Raw genomic sequence first — 22,201 nt, 5'->3', positions numbered from 1 at the left:
GCGTGCTCCTGCTGAACGTCACTGCAGTGCAAGGTTGACACTGGGGAGTTGTACTGAGGGTGCCTGTGATTCAACTGGGACGGCGTGTTTCAGTGCATTGATACCTGCCTTCGACAATTCGATTGCCGATATCCAGTAGTGGGGCAGAGGAAAACCGAGGCTGTGGCTGCCCCAGTCCCGCTGTGTGCCCAGGGCTGGTGGGACTGGCTGCATGTGCCACGGCTCGGACTGCCCCCGTCCGCGGGCTGGAAGAATCGCACTGTGTGCCAGATCCAGGCCAGAGGCTGCATTTTGCCCAGCTGTGAAAACACAGGGAAGAGCAAGGGAGAGGGAAGTGCAAGGACACAGCAGAGCCAAGCCACGCCGGGACTGGCAAAAGAGCTGGCGCTGCAAGAAGCACGAGCTGGAGCTTCTGCCAAGACTCAGGCCAGGATTGCTGGATTCAGAGTCCACAGTGCTGGGCATTGCACCACGCTCCCTGCATCGGGGGCTCCCCCAGCCTCTGTGCAGGACCTTGCCAGCCAGATGCCACCTGCCCAGGGCAGCCTGGCCCCAAGCTACCCTGAGTGTCTGTGGGGAAGAGCTCCCGAGGCTGGCGGGGCAGTCGGACTCCCATCCACTGCTCCAGCGGGGCACGGCTTCAGGAAGAGGTCCTCTGCCCATCCACCGACGGGGAGGAAAGGGGCAAGTGAGGAGCTGCTTCCCCTCCCCTCGAGCGGGGGGCTGGAGCAGCAGCAGCCGTCTCCACAAGCCCCGGCTTTCCTTGGTGGTTCAGGGAGGAGCAAACCCGTGTTTCAAGCACTTGTCCTGGGTCTGGTCCCTGCCCCATGCTGGTCCTCTCCCTCTGCCTGGTCTCTGGTGCCATTGCTTCCCTTCCCTAGCCACGAAGGTCATGAATGCCCAGGAAAGCACCCGGGAAGAATGAGATCTACAAGCCAGCGCCCAGGACGAGTGAGGAGCCCTCCAAGGATTTGCAGACTGCTCTCATAGTCTCTAGCTCCCACAGCCTCTCCTCCGAGGACTTGCTCTCCGAGGCCTTCCCTCCCCACCTCTGGCCTGTCTCGAACTCCCCCGTGTCTGTTTAAAACACGGAGCCCAGACTGCTCCCAGGAGTCCAGACCAGGCCAAGCTGGGGCTGAGCAGCGGTGCAGGATCTCCTCCGGCACGGCGGCTCTCTTGCTTGATGTCTTGTTCCTTTTGCTCCCACGTCCCACACGGAAGACCTCTCGTCCCTGTAGTGATCTACCAAGACAGCCCATCGTTTCCCCTCGTGCAGGCACACCACCCACTCGACCACTTCATACCTGTGTGCTCCATTGCTTTTCTCCGAGTGAAGCCCCTTGCTGACCCGCTTTTCTATTGCCCTAGCGCAGCAGTGGGGGACGTCCGGCCCACGGGCTGGGTCCGGTCAGCCGGGGACTCCCTTTCTCTGCCCCCGTGCCTGCACAGATTGTGCCGCTCTCCAAGGAGACCCCGCCTCAGCCACGCCGCCAGCACGCGGCAGAGCAGCGCAGGGGCTGCTCCAGAGGTGCTGGGCACGAGGGGCGGGCGGCTTGCTCCGGAGCCAGCGCAGAGCCATGGTCTGTAGCCTGCACGCTCCGGGCAGGGCACGTGATTAGTTGTGAGTTCAGCAACGACACTGTTCACTCCGGTGTTGAACTAACAGTTATTTATTATGTCCAGTCCTGGTGCGTGAGAGGAACCAAATGCCCACCGGCTCCTCGTGGCAGTGAAAATGGAGTCACCAGTGCCACAAAACTGCCACAAGCAACTAAACCCTGCAATGCTGACCACGGGGGCCTTGGCCTGGAAGGGGCAGTGCAAGCAAACACAATAAGACACAACAGCACGCACGCAGGGGATCGTGGCTCTGCCCCGGCTCCAGCAGGCTGTCCCTGCTAGGGATGCTGCCCCCACACCCTGCCACCCAAGCACCCCTGTCCCCGGGGCACTGAGCCGTCATGTACGTGCACGGGGTCCGGGTCTGCCTGTGCAGTCCAACTGCACGTGTGGCCCTAGATGTGGTGCGGGGCCCTGGACTCGCGCACCAGAAAGCTTGAGCACTGCTGGGCTCAGACTCGGAGACGCATCAGCTTTCACGAGCACGCGCTCACCTCCTCACACGCTATGGCAGGAGGCGCAGAGAGCAAAGGACAGGGCGTGGAGGGAGGGGAGGAGAGGAGAGGCGGGAGGACAGTGCTGAGAGAGGAAAGCAAAGTCCCAAGTGACAAACCACGGGGACAGCAGGGATCTGTACATGAAGGACGAGAGCTTGGAGCCGGTCCCTCCCAGGCTGTGCGCGTGGGGATTGGGACATGAAGCAGGTGCTGTGATGGAGACCCCAGCCCTGTCCCCACCCCGGGGGCACCGAGGGGTGGCAGTCGGGGCGCGGGGAGGGGACAGTCTGTGCCCCCCGCGGGTCATGGCAGGGACAGGGATTCCCTCAGGGCTGGGCTGGGACCGGGCACAGGGTCAGGGGAGCCGCGTTGGTGCCCCCAGCATTGACACCAGGACTGAAGTAAGGGCGCAGGGTCCCGGAGAAGGTGTCAGTGAAAGTGAAGAGATGGGACCTGTCGGTCACGTTGTAAAATGAGACCTCGCCCCCCTCGTAGTCCAGGAAAACCCCCACCCGCCTGGGCCGCTCGCGCACGGGGAGGGGGGTCATGGGGGAGGTGAGAGCCTTGTATCCCCCGTCCTGTAGCCACACGACCCAGTATCCATCGCCAGGCGATCGTTTGACCTTCCCCTTCCTGCGCACAGACTCCCTGCACACGCCCAGGGTCCAGCGCGTCTTGTCTCCCACCTCCACCTCCCAGTAGCGCCTCCCGCCCGTGATCCCCTCCAAGCCCAGGACACAGACACAAGGGTCAAATCTCTCGGGGGTGTCAGGCAGATCCTGTCGGGTGTCTCCGTGTCTCACACATTTCCGATCCTCAGACAGGACGAGTTTGGGATGAGCCGTCCCTGGGTCCAGAGTCATGTCCACTGGGGAGAGAGTCACGGGTCAGGGCCGGGGAAGGGGGCGAGGGGGGCGGCAGGGAGGCTGCAGGGAGGGGGCCGGGCTGGGAGACAGCAGGGAGCAGAGGGGCCCAGCAGAGCAGCTTGCCCGGGGGAAGGGGTGGCAGGGGGGCAGGGGGCAGGGCCCGGGGGTCTCTGTGCTCTGGGCCGGGGTCACTGGGTGTGCTGCCGACAGCAGGTGGGCACTGCCCCTGCCACCCCAGGCTGGGCTGCTGTGCCCCAGCGGGGACCCCCATGCCCCAGCCCTGTGGGCACAGGACTGCAGCCAGGGCACCCCACAGCCAGCGCCTCCCCAGAGCCCAGCCCAGGGCAGGGCCGTGCATGGGGCTGGGCGCACGGGGTGGGGAGGGGAGGGAAGGACAGGGGGAGCACTGACAGGGGCACTAAGCACCGCAGAACAGGGCCCATTGCTGGTGAGTCTGGGGCAGTCGAGCGGGGGAAGGGGCATTTCCCCATTAACTGCCCCAAACCTCTGGGCTCAGCTGCACAAGAGACATGTCCCAGCCCCCCCGCCGTGTGTCTGCTCTGGGGGTCTCCACCGGAGGAACTGCACTGGGACAAGGACACCCCGTGTACACAGGACCTGGGACACTGCTGGGACCGGGGCCGTCTGCCCCCAGAGCACTGCACAATCCCAGTCCCGTGGGCCCAGGTGCCGCACTGGCCAGCCTCCATTGTGCCAGAAGCTGCACATCCCGATGCAGTTTCCAAACACATCGCAGTGACCCAGGAGCAGAAATCCTAATGGCTCCCAACAGGACCTGGGCTCCGGGGCCACTTGGGTCCTGCGGAAATGCAGCCCTGGGAAACCACAGGAGACTCGTGCAGCACTTGTGCAAGGGCAGGCTGGGGAGGACGAGCAGTCTGGGATGGGGTCTGTTCAGAGCACCAGTGTGAATGCACCTTCCCCCTGCTCTGTCCCCTGTTGTGAGCTGCACAACTCCCCTACAGCCATGCCCAGGCACCCCCAGCATATACAGTGCTGGCAGGGAGTGGCTCACATCCCCAGGGAGCGTGTGTGCTTTCCACCCCCCCCACCCCGCAGCCCCTGCTCACTCTCAACAACCAGGCAGGATCAGGGCAGGCTGGAGGATCCCTGCAGGGTGAGAGATCTCGCACCCTGATCTGGGTGCAGACTGGCCCAGTGCGGGCACTCCCCATGGTCAGTCTGGTCCAGGCTCATCTGACCCACAAGGGATGGGGACAGGCTGGGATTGTTCATGCAAGTCACCCGTTGGGAGGACAAGGTCCAATGGGGACAAGGTAGTTGAGAAAAAATTAGGGTAGACATCAGGAAAAACTTTGATTCCGTAAAAGTAAGTACAATGTGGAGCACACTTCCAGCAGAGGCAGTACACTTGCCATCCCTGGAGGCGTTCAAGAGGAGGCTGGACAAGGACATCTTGGAGCTCATTTGAGCCCAGTTGCCTCCTGCCCATGACAGGGGACTGGACTTGGTGATCTTATTGGTCCCTTCCGGTCCTTCTTTCTATGACTGTGACTGTGTGCGTGTAAGGGGTGGGACATGCTGAGTTTCATTGCAGAGCCTCTTCCATTCATGAAGGGCAGCCCAGCTGAGCTCAGCTGCACCTGGGGCCAGTCCCAGCTCCCCTCTAAGCAGCGCCTGCTCTAGGGTCTGGACAGCTCCAGCCTGACCTCCCCTCCCCAGTGTCCCCCAGGGGCTGTGATCTGTGCACACCTGCTCCTACCGCACAGTGCCCCCAGAGCTTGGCCCAGGCCCCAAGGACTGCCTCCAGTGTCCCCTGTCCTCACTCTTGGTAATCATTCATCCAGGGGCAGGTCCAGGCAGGGTGTCCCCGCAGGGCTGGAGATCTTACACCCCACTCTGGATGCAGACTGGCCAAGGCCAGGCTCTCCCCACACTCAGCCTGACTCCAGCCTCATCTGACCCACGTGGGGAAGGTGACAGCTCTGGGCAAGATAAGTGGGATACCTCAGATGTCCCTGCCAAGCCCGCACCATTCAGGAAAGCCTCAGGGCTGATCCACACCACAGACTGAGCTGGGGCATCAAAGCCCCTTTAAGAACGGATGCCTTGACTCTCCCAAACCCAGTCCCGCGTGGAACCAGGTGCTGGGCTGCAGCTCTGTGTGGGCAGGACTGCACTGGCTGCTGCTTTGCACCATCACGGGCAGGAAACAGCTGCAGAGACCAGGCTGGGACCTGCCAGTTGGCTCCCTGTTCGTTGCTGCCTGGAGGGGGCTGGGGGCTGTGGGCACCTGTCTGCACTCCCAGGGCAAGGCCAGGCCTGGCTGAGGCTGACGTCTGGGCCACCTGCCCTTCCTGCTGCCTCAGGGACGGGACCGTTCTGCCCCGTTCTGCCCCTCAAATGATCAACCAGGTGGATCCCTGTTCCTGCTGTGGGAGGGAGCAGGTAGTGACAGGATCAGGGCTGGACAGCAAAGTGCTGGTGGTCTGAGATTATCCTCTTGCATGTGCCCCAGGCCCAGTTCCTGCCACTCGATCTCCTGTTTCCAACTTCCCCTGTCCCCACTGGAGTGACCCAGCCGTGCCCTGCATGGAAACTACAACGGGACTTTTCCCCTTGCCGATCCAGGGACTCTCAGACCTGGGCTGAGCAGACCGCTGCAGGACTGCAGAGGCTCTCTGCCGACACATCAGTCGCATCCCCCTGTGCTGTGTGCGCTACACCCCCCAGTGCACTCAGCACCGCTCTTGCCAATGACCCTGCCATGTGCTGCCACGTACCTGTGAATTTCCTTAGCATTTCCACCATCCCTGGGATGCTGCACGGGGTCTTCAGCTCTGTTGAAACAGCTTTTGTTTCCTGAAGCTTCACATCCTTGCTCCTAAGAGGAACATATCCCCCAGCATCGCTCAGCCCAGCTCTTCCACATGGATATGCCTGCCACAGCCCAAGCAGGAATGTACTGGGAGGGGGAAGGGGAAGATACAGCACCTGTCCAAGGTCCTTTTCACATCCTAGAAAGGGAAAAAGGTGGGTAAAAGTGAATATTCCCTTGCTGGGTGAAACCATCTGTGCCAACATTTAGGGAGTTTATGACTTGTCTGTTCTATGGGCATCATTTTTTTCAGTGTGAAAATCCTTATGTCTGCCTCTGCCTGGTGCACTTGAATGCAGCCAAGGGGGATGAGCCATTTCTCTGCTATCACCTCTGTCTCAGCATTACTTTGCTCTGAACATTTTCTCAGCTACCTCCAGATTTCCTGATTTCCTTTGCAGCTGCTGACAGACATGAGAAAACCAAATAAACTGTGCTTTCCTGGAAGAGGCCGAACGTTAGTTGGACCCGGCTCCACAGCATCTCTCTAGATCACACGGTTCATTAAGGCTTTTTGTGGCTTTAATCTAAAGTTGATTCAACCAGCTATCAGATAAAAGCTCCAAAAAATCCCTGTGGAAGTGCCCAATCTATACAGATATTGGGCAAGCCATGTCCAACTATTGTGCTACCATTTCTGGACATGTGCTGGGCTTGGCGGAGGGGCACACTGACCTTAAAGTCAATCCCTTTATTTTCATTTCTGTAGGCAGCTTTTATGTTCAATAACTTGGGGCTTCTCCCAAATCAGGATTTCCTCCCAGTACAGACTGGTAGATCTCTAGGATGATGGAAACTCTTGTCTGAGTCTTGGCTCGGTTTCCCCCAGTTCTGGGGTCCAGGCCGAGGGCTGCTTTGTGCCAGACGGCAGCATCATTGAGGGGCCGGATCAGCAGCACACGCTCACCTTCAGCAGCTCAGCAGGTGTCTGCCGGCTCTTTTCCTTTATCTCCGAGATCAGCGTGTGCAGAGAGGAGCTTTGCCGGGAGAGTTGGGCTACGTTCGCCTTCAGGCTCCGCAGAGTCTCGCTCTCCTCCTCCTTCAGTCTCTGCAGAAGCCGCTGCTCCTCCTCGCTCACAAAGCGACGCAGCTTCTTGCACTCAGCCTTGATTCTCTCTCTCCGTCGCTTTACCTTGTTCTTCCAGAACAAGCAGCAAAAACAAGTGTGAGCTGTGATCTCCACTTTCAACTTTGCATTGGCAGAGGGAAGGCGTGAATTCAGTGTGTGCAGCCCTTTGTCACTAGCTATACTGTCACCAGATATATAATACACACATTAGATATAGTGATGCACTATCTAGAGAAAGGATCACACAATGTCACTCGATGTCAAAGAGCACCTCACATCATGAAGTATTCGCTTTGGGTTAGAGAAGGGGGCAGAGATACTATGGGTCAAACTACAATGGGGCATGTTGAAAGGGACCTTATGGTAGGTGTCTACTACAGACCACCCGACCAGGGGGAAGAGCTGGACCAAGACTTCTCCAGTCAGCTTATGGAGGCAGTTAGGACAACGGATGTTATTGTCATTGGTGACCTAAACTACCCAGACATTTGCTGGGAGGAGCAGACAGCCAGGTCTGACCGCTCGCGTAGGTCCCTGGCTGTATTACAGGACCTTCACCTTATCCAGGAAGTGCACAGCCCCACTAGGGTAACGCCTTGCTGGACCTGGTCCTGGTCACGGGGGATGACCTGGTGAGGGGACTGCAGGTCTTTGACCACCTGGGCAATAGCGATCATCACCTGCTGCATTGCACTATCCAACGCAGGGTGTCAAGGGCTCACACCAAGGCTAAAGCCCTTGACTTCAGATGAGTTTAGGGGACTTCAATGAGCTTAGGAGACTAGCGGGGGAGGCACTGAGGGCCCAGAAGGTAGAGGAGATGGGAGCCCCCGAGGGATGGTCATACCTTAAGGGGCGATCCTCCAGGCCCAAAGGGTAACAGTCCCTGAGAAAAGCCAGGGGGTAAGAGTGCTCAGAAACCCCCTTGGCCCAGCAATGGCATCCAGCAATGCCTGAGGACTAAAAGGGGGGCGCACAACCAGTGGAAGGGAGGAGCTATCACCAAGGAGGAGTACTCCTCCGTGGCCCGGGAGTGTAGGAGGGCTATGAGGAAGGCCAAGGCAGAGATGGAGCTCAGGCTAGTGTTCAGGATTAAAGACAACAAAAAGTCCTTTTTCAAGTACGTTGTGAGCAAGAAGAGGGCACCAGGCAATGTAGGGCCCCTGCGAGATGCAAATGGTAATCTTGTGGCCATGTCAGACAAGAAAGCTGATATTTTTAACAGTTTCTTTGCCTCTGTTTTCTTGAACAGGGACCGGGACATCCCACCTACTAGAGGTAGGGACAATCTCAGGGATAGCTCTATCAAGCCTTCAGTCAGCAGAGATGTAGTTAGGGATCTTCTGGAAGGGCTGGACATCTTTAAATCTGCAGGTCCAGATGCCCTCCACCCAAGGGTGTTGAGGGAGCTGGCAGGGGTCATCACAGAGCGCTTGGCCCAGCTGTATGAGCATTCGTGGTCATCTAGCCAGGTGCCGGGGGATTGGAAACTAGCTAATGTGGTCCCAATTTTCAAGAAGGGGAGGAAGGAGGACCCAAGTAACTAGAGGCCCGTAAGCCTCACCTCGGTGCTCGGGAAGCTCTTGGAGAGCATCATCAAGGAGCACATCTGTGGGGGGCTGCAGGGGAGATCATGCTCAGGGGCAATCAGCATGGGTTCGGCAAAGGCAGGTCCTGCCAGACCAACCTGATTGCCTTTTACGACCAAGTAACTAAATCCTTGGGTGATGGTGTCACTGGGGATGTAGTCTTTCTAGACTTTAAGAAGGCCTTTGACACTGTTTCTCACCCCATCCTCATCAATAAATTAAGCAACTTTGGCATTGATGCCTACACAGTTGAATGGGTAAAAAAATGGCTGATGCGGTGCACCCAGAGAGCAGTGGTGGACAGGTTGTACTCAACCTGACGAGATGTGAGTAGCGGGGTGCCCCAGGGCTCGGTCCTCAGGCCAGCACTGTTTAATATCTTCATCAGCGACTTGGATGAGGGGGTGGAAAGCACGCTGTCCAAGTTTGCTGATGACACTAAGATGTGGGGCAAGGTGGACACACTTGAAGGGAGAGAGAGGCTGCAACTAGATTTAGACAGACTACAAAAGTGGGCAGACGAGAGTAGGATGGGCTTCAACGTAGACTAATGCAGGGTGCAGCACCTTGGGAGAAGGCATCCACAGCACACATACAGGCTGGGGAGTTCCCTGCTTGAAAGCACAGGAGCAGAAAGGGATCTCAGAGTCATTATTGACTCCAAGATGAACATGAGCTGCCAATGCCAGACCGCAGCCAGCAAGGCCAGCCAGACCTTGTCATGCATCCAAAGGTGCATCTCAAGCCGGTCCAGAGAGGTGATCCTCCCCCTCTATGCGACTGTGGTCAGGCCGCACTTGGAGTACTGCGTCCAGTACTGGGCGCCGCACTTCAAAAGGGATGTGGCCAGCCTGGAGAGGGTTCAGAGGAGGCCACCCGCTTGGTGAGAGGGCAGCAGGACGGGCCCTACGAGGAGAGATGGAGGGACCTGAACCTGTTCAGCATCAGCAAGCGGAGGCTGAGGGGGGACCTGGTGGCTGCCTACAAGCTCATCAGGGGGGATCAACAGCAAATAGGCAGAGCCCTTTTCTCCCCAGCACCACCTGGGGTGACGAGGAACAATGGCAATAAGCTGATGGAGAACAGGTTTAGGTTAGAGATCAGAAGGCAATATTTTATAGTTAGGGTGGCCAAAATCTGGAACCAACTTGCCAGGGAAGTGGTCCTCACCCCTACCTTGGGCAAATTCAAGAGAGGTTGGACGCTCACCTATCTGGGGTCTTGTGAACCCAGCATTCATTCCTGCCTGTGGCAGGGGCTGAGGCTAGGTGATCTGTTCAGGTCCCTCCTGATCCTAGCTACTATGAAACTATGAAACAATACTTTCACTCCACACCGAAAGGGCTGAAACCCAAACTGGGCATTCAGGATCTGGTGCTTCTGCAAAGACCCTGGGGCTTGGAGCAAAACCCAGTGGGCCACGGATCATCTCTGATAGATCTGTTGATGTTGGTGCTTTTGTGCCAGGCCTGGGGCTGTCCCTGGGTCGAGGATGCAGGAGGTGCTCCATGCAAAGAACTTCAAGCCTGTGTTGGCCAAGGGAGATGGATGGGAAGGACCCCAAGAGAGCCCCCTTCACCAACAGGAACTCTCTCCGTAGGAGACAGGCTCCTCTGCCAGTGGCTTGTTCCCTTCCAGGGTGGGGAAAGTGCAATATCCTAAAGTGACAGCCCAAGAACCAGGAAAAGCACAGGACATAACAAGAGACACGTGAGGAAGGGACTGCAGGGATGAAGAACGAGCCCGCACCAGTCCCACAAACCATTACCTCTGCCCCTGTGAGAGCTGCCCCAGGCTGGGGAGCCTTGAAGCCCCTGTCCATGGGCCCAGGGCGGGGCAACAAGAACCGCCTCCCCCTTGGCCCTGGGATGGGGAACAGCAAACTCCAGAGCCCCTTTCCCTTCATGCGGGGGCACCGCGGGTGAAAGAGCACAGGGCTCCCGTTCCCCGCAGGGCAGGGTAATGCAGAGTGCCCAGCCTGCCCTGCCCCAGGGCACCGCAGGAAGGGCTCTGTACCAGTTCTCTTCTGGCTCAGTGATGCCCATCATGATAGGAGGCATTTAGGTTTCAGAGAACTGCTAGAAAAACCTCACAGAAACCAAAACCCTGATGTGATGGAAATCCTGCTGGGGTGCCCAGAGCCCTGGGACAGCTGGGAAAGACAGAGACATGGGCTTCAGGGTGTGCAGAAAGTGAAGCAGCTCTGGGAGCAAACATGGCTCCAGCTTGCAGAGTGTGGCCCATTTTATGGGAGGTAAAGTATGTCATCCAGGCCAGGAGCAGTGGCTCTGTACTCCCCTGGAAATGTGGCAAGGAAGGGGCTAAGCTGCCAGCACCTCAGCCCAGTCTGGTCCCAGCTCTCCCCCAGACCGCAGCATCCCCCTGATGTCTAGGAAGAGCTCCCTCCATGGCACACCGCCCCTGAGGGGGCAGATCTTACAGCTGCCCCCACCCCTCACTGCCAGCTCTGCATGGGGATGAGCTCTTGAGGACACAGACTAGCACCTGCCTTCCACGCCGCGGTGCTGTCCTTCTCCTTGGACTCCATCGCCAGGGCTCTCTTCATCTTCCTCAGAGGATCCAGGACTCGCTGGAGCTTCACCTGGCAGGAGAACCGTCAGATCCTTATTCCTGACCCTGACACACGCTGGGACAAGGAGGGCTTCATACGAGATCAGTAAATGTGCAGGGAAAGCAAGCAGCAGAAGCAGCCGTGTGTGGGGCTCTGGGCCCCCGGGACCAAAGACCCAGCAGAGTCACTGGCCAGGACCGTGCCCAGGGCAGCGCCCATCCCCGCTCCTCTCGAACCCTCTTTGCAGGCTCTGGCTCAGGGGCTCTGGCACCGGGTACAAGACGCAGCTGAAACTCTGCTGTGAGGGAGAAGTCACCTCCGTGCTGCTCTGCAGACACACGTAATGAGCAGGCAAAAACCTTCTGTTATTTAGCAGCAAAAAAAAATGGTGCAACATCTCCCTCCAGCACCAGCAAATTCCAGCTGCTGCCCCTCGACAGAAGTGCATTTCCCAGAATGCCCTGCACCCACGTGCCCTGCTCCCCCACTCATCTTGACACTAATCCATTCAACAGGCTGGGCCAAGACTGCCATTCAGAAACGTCCCCGAGGTTTCTGACCCTGGGGGTTCGTGCCCGTCCCTGGGATGCACAGCTTCTCACCTAGCTTGGGCCAGTTTGGGAAACAGGCTTGGTTACCGCTGGGGCAGGAGGGGTGGGTGGCTGGAAGGGGGCAGGTCTGCAGCACACAGGCTTTGCCCTGGACCAAGGCCCTGTTGCATTTCCTACACCTGGTCCATCTCCACATCCCCTCTGGTCTCCTCCAGACACTTGTCCCACACCAGGGCCCGGCCCCTGTGACAGAGCCAGCTCCCATCCCTGTGCCAGGCAAGAAACATTGGCAGGGCAGGGTCCGAGGGCAGACCTACTCGGAAAAGCCCAGTGGGGCTGCGTGGCCACCGGAGCACCCAGAAAAAGGGTCCATGTGCTGGGACTGTGGGAATTCATCTAGAATTAAATGACGAATTCATAGATAATTAATTTATTGTTGGGGGGAATCAGTGGAGGCTGGTGACTAATCATGAAGTAACCTCCTGTAGATTAAGTGAAGCAGGGGGATTCAGTGAGAACCACTTGATCTTGTTATAGGAAAGGGGGAGTGTTGAATTCACTGATAAGGAAGTGCGATGCCGTGCACCATGGGAGACAGGGAACTCCACTGATGTTTGACTGAACTTCCATGGCTTTGGGGAATAAAGCAGCCAGTGAGCAGACAATGAATAGACTGAGGACTGACTGAGGTACCCTACGAAAGGCTTGGGGCAGCAGAGCGAGTGGCAATTGCTGACTGAGGGGTTCAGGATCCCAGGGGTAAGGAAAGGCTACACATTTCAACACCAGGTTGGGCGTAGAAAGGAACAGGCTGCAGGAGTGGAAAGAGCCTGTGAAGAGGCCGGTTCTCATCCAGGCAGATCTTAGCCCTCCTCTTATCACCTGACCTCTCTTCAATCTTCTTAACAACAAGGCGTGGGAGGTGAGACCGAAGGGAACTGGAGGCGGAGACCTGGACAGGAGAGGCGGTGGCTGCCGCATGCTCCTAGCAGAGGGTGCTCTGTCCCCCCTTACCCCCACAGCCCTTCACGTGCTCTGACCTCCAGCACCCCGCACCAGCTTCCACCTCTGCTCGGAGCCTAGGGGCGGAGCTGCCGCACGCACTTCCGGGGAGACCGGGGCGCCTGATTGGCTGCCCGAGCGGGGCGGGTAATTTCATTCCGCGGGCTTTAAAGCCGCAGGTGACGTAGTTCCCAGCACTCGGGAACCGGGAGCGGGAAGGAGAGGAGTCAGCGCACGTGTGTCCCTTTTCCCGCTGACGGACCGGCGGCGGCGGCGGCGGCGGCAGAGGAGGAGTCGGCAGCGGGGCAGCAGCAGCTGCCCCCCGAAGGTAAGTGTGGCGGAGGGACCCGGCGCAGCTGAGCCGGATCCGGAGGGGAAGCCCCCGGGTCCCATGTAGCTGAGCCGGTAGGAGCCCGCGGCGCAAACAGACGCGCTCTGTAAGAGCGTGCAGGCGTTCGCGCCGGCGGGCGGGCGGGCGGGAAGGGCCAGGAGAGAGACTGGTGTAGGGTAGGGCGTAGATACCGCGCAGGTCTACAACCAGCAGCTCGGAGCGGTGTCTGCGAGGAGTGCTGCTAGGGCCTCTGCCCGGGGGGACAAGGCTACCCGGGGCTGGTCTGAGGCCTCCACCCAGACCGAGCCCATGGGGGAGCGGATGTCCCCCTACCTCCTGGCCTGTGGGGGATCCCCGGCAGGGCCGGGGGGGCAGAGATTGGGGGCCCCCACACCTGTCCGGCAGGAGCCCGTCTTAGGGGTCTGGAGGCGCAGGCGAGGGAGCTCCGGGAGGAGGTTCGCAGGCTGAGGGGGAGCAGGGAGGCGGAGGATGTAATTGCAGTTATTTCCGTTCCCTGCAGGCCCAGGCACCGAAGGAAGAAGCAGCCCGGGGAGTGCCCTCCACAGCAGAGTGGCAGACGGTCACGGCCAGGACCGGAGCAGCTCGCAGCGAACCGGTACCAGCTTCTCCAGTCCGACTGGTGAACAGGTACGAGGCCCTGGCGACCCTGCAGGAGATGGGAGGGGAGGAGGAAACCCTTGGGCAAGAAGAAACGCCACGTTCTTCACACGCCGAACAGATCAAGAGATCCACGAGGACCCAGAGGAGGAGGCGACGAGTGCTCGTCATAGGCGACTCCATCCTGAGAGGTACGGAAGGGCCCGTCTGTCACCAGGACCCCTCGGCACGAGAGGTATGCTGCCTGCCTGGAGCGAGGATTCGGGATGTGACGGAGGTAATCCAGGCCAGGATCAAGCCCACCGCTTACTACCCCATGGTCCTAGTCCATGTGGGTGCTAATGATGCGGCCAGGAGAACCCCCGATCACCTGATGGCGGACTACTGTGCTCTGGGCGGCGTGCTGAAGGAGTTCGGTGCCCAGGTGGTTTTCTCTTCCATCCTACTAGTGACCGGACGAGGAAGACGGCAGGAGAACTGCATCCGAGAGACCAACTGGCGGCTTCGGCAGTGGTGTCTCGAGGCAGGCTTCGGCTTCCTGGACAACGACCCGCACATCACGACGAGGGACATGCTCAGCCGGGATGGGCTTCACCTGTCCCCCAAAGGTAAGTGTGTGTTTTCTTCTAGGTTGGCGGATCTCCTCCGGCGGGCTTTAAACTAGGCTCGTCGGGGGGAGGGGAGTACGAGGGCAGGGGAAGCTGTGGACCACCAAACCATGTGGTACCCACAAGGACAGCCCAGCCTGAAGAAAGAGAGCATTGGGAACCTGCAAGCCATGGGGAGACCAGCACTACAGCACAGGTAAGAAACGAGAAGGTAAGAAACAAGGGGCCCCTTGGGACTCGGAGCGGGGGGGCAGCAAAGGCACCAGTCGCAGGGCTCAAGTGCCTATATACTAATGCTAGGAGCATGGGGAACAAGCAGGATGAACTAGCGCTCCTGCTTGCACTAAACACCTATAACTTAGTGGGGCTAACAGAGACCTGGTGGGATTCATCCCACGAATGGGCGGTACATATTGAGGGCTATAGATTGTACAGAAAGGACAGGTCGGGGAAGAAAGGGGGGGGGGTTGCGCTCTGTCAGTGAGCAATATACATCAACCCTCATCAAGACAGAATCCAAGGTTGAGGAAGTAGAAAGATTCACAGCTGGGCAAAACGCAGCCTCTGGCCTGGATCTGGCCCACAGCACGATTCTTCCAGCCTGCGAACGGGGGCAGTCCGAGCCGTGGCACATGCAGCCAGTCCCACCAGGCCTGGGCACACAGCGGGACTGGGGCAGCCACAACCTCAGTTTTTCTCTGCCCAACTACTGGCAACTGTGCGGGCCGGGCCCTCGTCGCCATGCGCAGCGGTGATTCTGATCCCATTCTGGCCACCATGGGCAAGCCGGGGGCAAACCGGGGTCGTACCACTCCCGTCTCCCGTACACGCGGTCTGTGGCCGGCAGCCCGGGCATGCGGGGTGGGAGAGAACCGCGGGGCGGTTTTGCGCACGCGAGTTAGAATTAGTTACGGAGGCGTAATGGTTGATTGAAAAGATTGTTTACTTACACCCATTGATGGTATTGGTGTAGGCTGGATAAGTTTCCAGGCACAGTTCCCGCTTGAACCCTCGTTGGAAGACTCTGACAAATCGATTACTCCCACGGAGTTTGCTAGGCTCCGCGGGTCCGGTTAAGTTGGGTTCGAAAAGTTTCCCCGGGGTTATTCAGGCTCCGCGGGTCCGATAGGTTTTCCCCAGAGTTTGCTAGGCTCCGCAGGGTCCGAAGTTACAGGAAAGGGATACGTCTAGGATTGCGCTCGGCGACGGGGAGAGGCGAGTGTCATATTGAATGAAATAGTTTGAATGTTTGTGAAGGTTGCCCATTAGCCAGTTTCAGGAAGAAGATAAGATTTATCTCCTTATCTAGTTCATTGTTTTGGGACTACGTGCAAAAGGTCCTGACTTTGCTTAAAGTCTTAATTTCAATTTCATCTTTAGAAATCTTTTACAAAGAGAGCAAATATCCTGAATTCCAAGAGATCAAACCCTGGGGCCTTTTGACCAGGTTGGTAAGAAAAGGGCATTTGCAGTGATATGGAAGTTTCCCAAAGGTAATTTAAAATGCTCAACAAAGGCAAAAGAATCTGTTGAGTAAGATCCGAGCCCAAATTTGGGAACAGTGATATATTGAGTAGGAGGAGCCCGCTGACGGCAGCTCACTCAATAAAAACTGTAACTTGCTGTCCCAATTTGGAGGTGACTATACTTGTAGAACAACGAAGGAAAAATTGCAAGTATAGCCCGGGTCAGACTGATCACCTGAACCACCCTCTCCGTGAACACGAATCTCTTAGTTCAGGCTGAAGCCGCGGAGCGCCTGAAAGGGACTGAAGGAAGGGGACTTAGTCCTATCACTGCTGAAGCCAGCCTATTGAATCGTATTGCTGAGGCAAGCCCATTTCATTGAACCGTACTACTGAGGCCAACCCATTAAATCGTATTACTGAGGAATGAAACCATATTTTGGTATTTGGCTTCTCGGACTTCTAGGATTGTAAGTATATTATGAAAATAATAGTACTGATTCAAATTTAACTTTTAGTTGTCATTGTAGTTGTTTTTGTAACTAATTCTTATAGTATTGTTTGGGAAGGAAGTGCATTTGGAGCATTGTTTCTGATATATGTAATTATTATGTTTTTAATGTTTGTGGCGTTTCTTAAAGCTAAGCAGTGTTATATACGTAGCAAAGAGTTTTAAAATAAAATTGTGTTGTATAAATTAAGTGTGTAATCATTGTGAAATCGTGCAATCAGTTAACTACTCCCCCGTCCAGTGCATCAAAACGAATCAGTAAATTGTGTGGGATTTTCTCTATTCCATAACCCACTAGAGACAGCTTACAACAAGCAGATCTTTTCTTTCTCTAATGGTCCGCGATTAGGTCTTTCCCTGGCACAGACCCTGTAGAAGAGTCAACACGGACTAAAGTAATCACCTGTACTTCAGAAAACACATATGAAATGATAAAAAAAACACATAAAAGTTGGGCAGACTTCCCCATTCGGTGCGCAGAGCGGGGAAGGCATCGTCTTTGAACACAGAGGCTCTATCCGTGAATCCTGACATGGCCAAATCCAGGGTCTGGAGCAAAGCTGCCAAGAATGGCTTCAAATGTGAACATGGCAACAAAAAAGTGTGTTTTGCAGTTGTTCTTCTGTGTGCTGCATGGTCAATGTTTGCAGCAGACGGCTGGGATTTCTTCCATGGATTGAAGAAGGGGTAAGATGCTTCAGAGTTCATACTCAGTTAGGATAAATGTAAAAAAATGCTGAAAGGGATTCCTGAATTAAATATGGCAATGAATTATACAGCATCCATTGTGTGGGTTAATTTGACAGATAAAAGGTCATTGTACAGTGCCCCATAATGAGTGATTTAGAAATAGCTGCCAACTTCTGCACGGAGGACACAGCTGCATTGCAGACATGCCTGGGAGAGCGCTGGAGTGAAACACCTGGGATGCCTGGAAAAGACAACTCGGGACTGTGGGAGAAGCTGCCTGGCTTGCCATGGATGCTAGTAAGATCCAGGATCCACCAGTTAACCACGTTGATATGAGCCGTCCTCGTTAGGTTTCAGTCAACACACCAATGTATGCACAGGGCAGCTATGAACTTGGAGCTATTCACAGAATTGTAGAAAAAAGAGGGTAAAAGGGACTCGGGAGGTCAGTTAGTCCAACTCCTGCAGGCCCAGGCCAGTGTGCACCATGCCAGACAAATGTCTGTCTGACCTCCGCATCGACCCCTCCCCAGACAGACTTCACAACCTCTCTGTGTCCGTGTTTAATCCCCCTCGTTGCTAGAAAGCCCTTCCAGCGGTTCAGGTCTGTAAGGTGTCGGCACCAGGGAATTTTGGCAGTAACAACCGGCGCAGCCAACGTGATGGCAAACAATTTAGCTGCTAGCATAAATCCAGATTGCTCCGAACAGAAGGATCTACCCGGCTCCCCTCTGCGGTGTGCAAGTCCCGCCGCAGTGATCCGCCCCGCCCCGCCCCGCCCGCGGCTCCCGGGACCGGCCGGGCTCTGCTCCGAGCGAGCAGTGCGTGCGGGTGTCTGTCTGTCCTCGTGTGCCTGCATGTGCGTGCATGCGTGTGATTGTGCATGCACGTGTCTGCACTCATGTGCGTGTCTGTGTGCATGCGTGTGCATGCATGTGTCTGTGTGCGTACACGTGCGTGTCTGCAGGCTGTGTGTGCATGTGTTTGTGCATGCACATGTCCATGTATGCATGCGCATCTATGTTCTTGCATGTGTCAGTGTGCGCGCGCATGTCTGTGCATGTCCGTGTGAGTGTGTGTGCATGTGTCTGTATGTGTATGCATGTGTGTGTGTATCCGCATGTGTGTGCATGTCTGAGTGTGTGTCTACCTGCGTGTGCCTGCATGTGTCTGCATGATTGTGTGTGCACGTGTCTTTGCATGTATGGATGCATGCATGTGTGCCTGCGTGTGTTTCTGCATGCATGTGTCTATGTGCATGCACATGTGTGAGTGTATGTGTCTGGGCATGAATGTGTGTGCGTGCATCTGTGTGCATGTGTGTGCATGTGTGTGTGCATGCGTGTGCATGTGTTTGTGTGTGCATGCACAAGCATGTGCTTGCATGTGTGTATCCATGTGCATGTCTGTGCGTGTCTGTGCTTGTCTTTGGGCATGCATGGGTGTGCATGCACGTGTGTGCATGCATGTGTCTGCGTGTGTGTGTATGCATGTGTGTGCGCATGTGCTCACATGTCTGTATGCATTGCTGTGCTTGTGTGCATGTGTGTGCTTGTGTGCTAGTGTGGGCTTGTATGTGTGTGCATGTGTCTGTGTGTGCCTGCATGTGCGAGTGCACATGCTTGTCTGTGTGCATGTGTGTGCATGCATGTCTGTGTGCTTTCATGCGTACGTGTGTCTTTGTGTGTCTGTGTGCCTGTGCCTGCATGTGTGGATGTGTGTGCATGTGTCTGTGTGCATATGTGTATGTGCCTGTGTGTGTAGTGTGTGTGTGTGCTTGCATGGCTGTGTGTGTGCTTGCATGCATGTGTGTGCACGTGGGTGTTTGTGCATGTGCATCTCTCTGCATGTGCACATGCCTGTCTGTGCATGTGTCTGTGTTCATGGCAGTGAGAGAGTATATGTGTCTGTGTGTCCATGTTCAGAGAGTGAGTTTGTAGAGTGCGTGCCCATCTGCATGACTGTGTGTGTCGGTCCATATGTGCATGCATGCATACATCTGAGTTCATGGCATGGGAAGCGTGTTTATATATCCACATGCAGAGTGAGTAGGGTGCACAGCAAGCTCTGTGCCTGGGTGCATGTGTCTCTGCATGCGTGCACACACATGCATGTGTGCATCTGTGTTCATGGCAGGGAGAATATGTTTGTGTCTGAGTGCCCATGTGCAGAGAGATGGTGAGTCATGAAGGACACGTGTGCACGGCGGTGGCAAGAGCGCAGCGGTGTAGGCAGGAGAGTGGTGGTGGTAAGCGGGAGCTCCCGCAGGCGTTGCTGGCTAGACCAACGAAGGAAGAATCGCAAGTATAGCCCAGGTCAGACTGATCACCTGAACCACCATCTCCGTGAACACGAATCTCTTAGTTCACGCTGAAGCCGCGGAGCGCCTGAAAGGGACTGAAGGAAGGGGACTTAGTCCTATCACTGCTGAGGCCAGCTTATTGAGTTGTATTGCTGAGCCCATTTCATTGAACCGTACTACTAAGGCCAACCCATTGAACTGTACTACTGAGGAATGAAACCATATTTTGGTATTTGGCTTCTCGGAATTGTAGGATTGTAAGTATATTATGAAAATAATAGTATTGATTCAAATTTAACTTTTAGTTGTCATTGTAGTTGTTTTTGTAACACTAATTCTTATAGTATTGTTTGGGAAGGAAGTGCATTCAGAGCATTGCTTCTGATATATGTAATTATTGTGTTTTTAATGTTTGTGGTGTTTCTTAAAGCTAAGCAGTGTTATATATGTAGCAAAGAGTTTTAAAATAAAATTGTGTTGTATAAATTAAGTGTGTAATCATTGTGAAATCGTGCAATCAGTTAACTACTCCCCCAGCCAGTGCATCAAAACGAATCAGTAAATTGTGTGGGATTTTCTCTATTCCATAACCCACTAGAGACAGCGAGAAGCGAAAGCTCCGTAGGCTCAGTGCCATTGCCTCTCTTGCCTGCTTAGGGGAGGCGCGCCGGGTCCGCGAGGGTCCGCAGTGCTTGGGGATCTTCACACAGAATCTCTCTCTCTTCCTCCCTCCTCCGGCTTGGGCGGAAACTACCCAAGCCTTATGTACGGCTAGCAAGCCAATCGCTAGCCGCCACGTGTGCCTAAATTCGGAATCGGCCAATAACATGGCGTGGATCCTAATACAAATGGCGGGAACTTCTTTACAACGTGTATCACTACGATGCAAGAAAAAGATGCACGCTGCAAAGAAGCTACAATTCTGTGGGAAATCCCCCGTTGCACCAGAGCTCTCTCTTGCAGCAGAGAGCTCTACCGTGCAAAGAAAGCGACAAATTGGCGGGGAATAATTTAGCGGTGCCGAAGCACACACACAAACAAAAAATCACAACTTTGGGTTGTGACAGCAACATGGAGCAGCAGCAGCCAGATGCTGCCCCCCACCTGTCATGGCCCCATCACGTCCATTTAACTGAGTCTTCCCTGCCCTGCCTGCCGGGGTCCCCAGCTAGGCCCCATGGAGATCCCACCAGTCTGCCCACTCTGGCATCCCCAGCAGTGGGTTTGGAATGGACTGGTCTGGGCCAGATGGGATTAATTGCCCTCTCCCACCCCTCCAAGCTGGGTCAGCACCACATCCTGCCCTGCCGCACTGGGCTGTGCCAGCTGGACAATACCTGGGTTCTGCCCAGATATCACAGCAACCTACCCGGTGCCTTACAGTTCAGGTGCTAAGGTGCTCAACTCAAGTAATCAAGTCCTACTGCAATGAAATCAAGTAGTATACCTCCAGTTTAGGGTGTTGGCTCAAGCAACCATGTCATAACATAGTTCAGCAGATGAGAAACCTCCAAAGTGGTGGAGGGTTTTTGTGTGTGTCGGGTTCACCCACAACAGCCAGAGATGGATCCAAAAAACTAACATTTACAACCAACCAAGGGACAATGACTTCCACTCTCAGCTTTGTCTGCACCCTGCTCTTCAGCCCTTCAAGAAAACTATGCGTTGAGGAATGAGTATAAGAGAAGGACGCAGCTGCCAGCAAGGCGCGCTCATCTGAGAAGGGAAACCCCACACCGCCCCATGCTAACCTGTGCCCAGATGACCACCCGCAGGGACGGATTCACGCCTGGTGGGAGGGAGGCAGCAAAGATCAGAACCGCTTACTCGCCTGTGTTGGTAAGAAAACCACTATTGTGGCTAGAAATACTGGACTGGATTATAGCTTGTTTTATTTGCAATGTAACCCTAGGTGCGGTGCTACCCACGGCCACGGCGGGATTCAGGGTCCTGCAGTGTCAAATAGCCTCGGTCAACATCCTGGCCCTAGGGCTGGGGCCACCTCTCCGTGGTGTGCTTTCTGGGGGTTTCCCCACACACTGGATTAAGTCAGTCCAGCTACTTACAGTTTATTATTTACAAAACCGGAGGTGGTTCATGCACCTACTTTGAACGGCTTCAAGAGCAATTTGGATGCTTATCTTGCTGGGATCCTATGACCCCAGCTGACTTCCTGCCCTGGGGCAGGGGGCTGGACTCAATGATCTGCCGAGGTCTCTTCCAGCCCTAATGTCTATGAAATCTATGAAAATCTATGAAAACAGTCAACATCTGAATGAGGTTAAAGCAGAAGAGGATATTGGTAATTGAATTGTTGAAGGCAGGTATCAATGCACTGAAACACGCCGTCCCAGTTGAATCACAGGCACCCTCAGTACAACTCCCCAGCGTCAACCTTGCACTGCAGTGACGTTCAGCAGGAGCACGCGGGGGAACAAGACATCCGCTCTCCGTCACACTGCCAACACAGGAGCCATGGCTGGTGCTGCTGCAGAAAGTCCTGCTCTCTGCCAGCGCCTCCTGGGCAAGAGCAGCTCTCCTCTGCTCCACGTTGGTGGTATCTCACAGGCAGGATGCAGGGTGGATCCTCACCAAGTGCCGTGGTCCTGGCGACTTCCCTTCTTGGAGCCTGGCTGAGTCCCTGGGCCGAAGCTCCCTGCCCTCTCCTGCCTCAGGACCTGAGTACAAACACGCGTGTGCTCTTGCAAGCAACAACTTTCTGCAAACCTGTGCACTCTGCCTCTGCAGGGATCCTGAGCCCTGCTCAAATCCAGCAGCAGCTGTTACAGTTGTATGCAACTTCCCCTTATAGGGGCCGGGCACGCTTTACACTTCAGACGTGAATAACCAGTTAGTGACGTCTTGTAAAGACTTGCCCGATCCGTTCATGCAGCGAATGGCGTGATAAAAGCAGGAATAGGCCACAAAGTCATTACACAAGGGATGTGTAGTTATTCTAGAGGTGTCTGAGGCTCCCCGTCCTGGGAGCTTGCTGCTGGCCGGAGCAGGAGGAGCCTGGGATCAGATCGAGCGTGGGCTCCCCTCGCGC

General features: G+C 55.7%; 1 protein-coding gene across 1 annotated transcript; it reads right to left on the bottom strand.

Annotated features, from left to right (window-relative positions):
* Positions 1–1,600: 1,600 nt before the first annotated feature.
* On the bottom strand, positions 1,601–12,812 carry LOC132248842 (E3 ubiquitin-protein ligase TRIM11-like). The gene is made up of 6 exons (XM_059723252.1): positions 12,665–12,812; positions 11,011–11,103; positions 6,751–6,981; positions 5,960–5,982; positions 5,749–5,849; positions 1,601–2,985 (listed from the first exon to the last, which is right to left on the bottom strand). Exons 2-6 carry the CDS (start codon positions 11,065–11,067, stop codon positions 2,444–2,446), a joined length of 954 nt encoding a protein of 317 aa, XP_059579235.1. The 5' UTR covers positions 11,068–11,103; positions 12,665–12,812; the 3' UTR covers positions 1,601–2,443.
* Between the last annotated feature and the right edge of the window lie 9,389 nt (positions 12,813–22,201).

The sequence above is a fragment of the Alligator mississippiensis genome, chromosome 1 (genome assembly GCF_030867095.1).
Source record: "Alligator mississippiensis isolate rAllMis1 chromosome 1, rAllMis1, whole genome shotgun sequence".
NCBI lineage: Eukaryota > Metazoa > Chordata > Crocodylia > Alligatoridae > Alligator > Alligator mississippiensis.
This window is presented reverse-complemented; position numbering and strand designations above follow the sequence as displayed.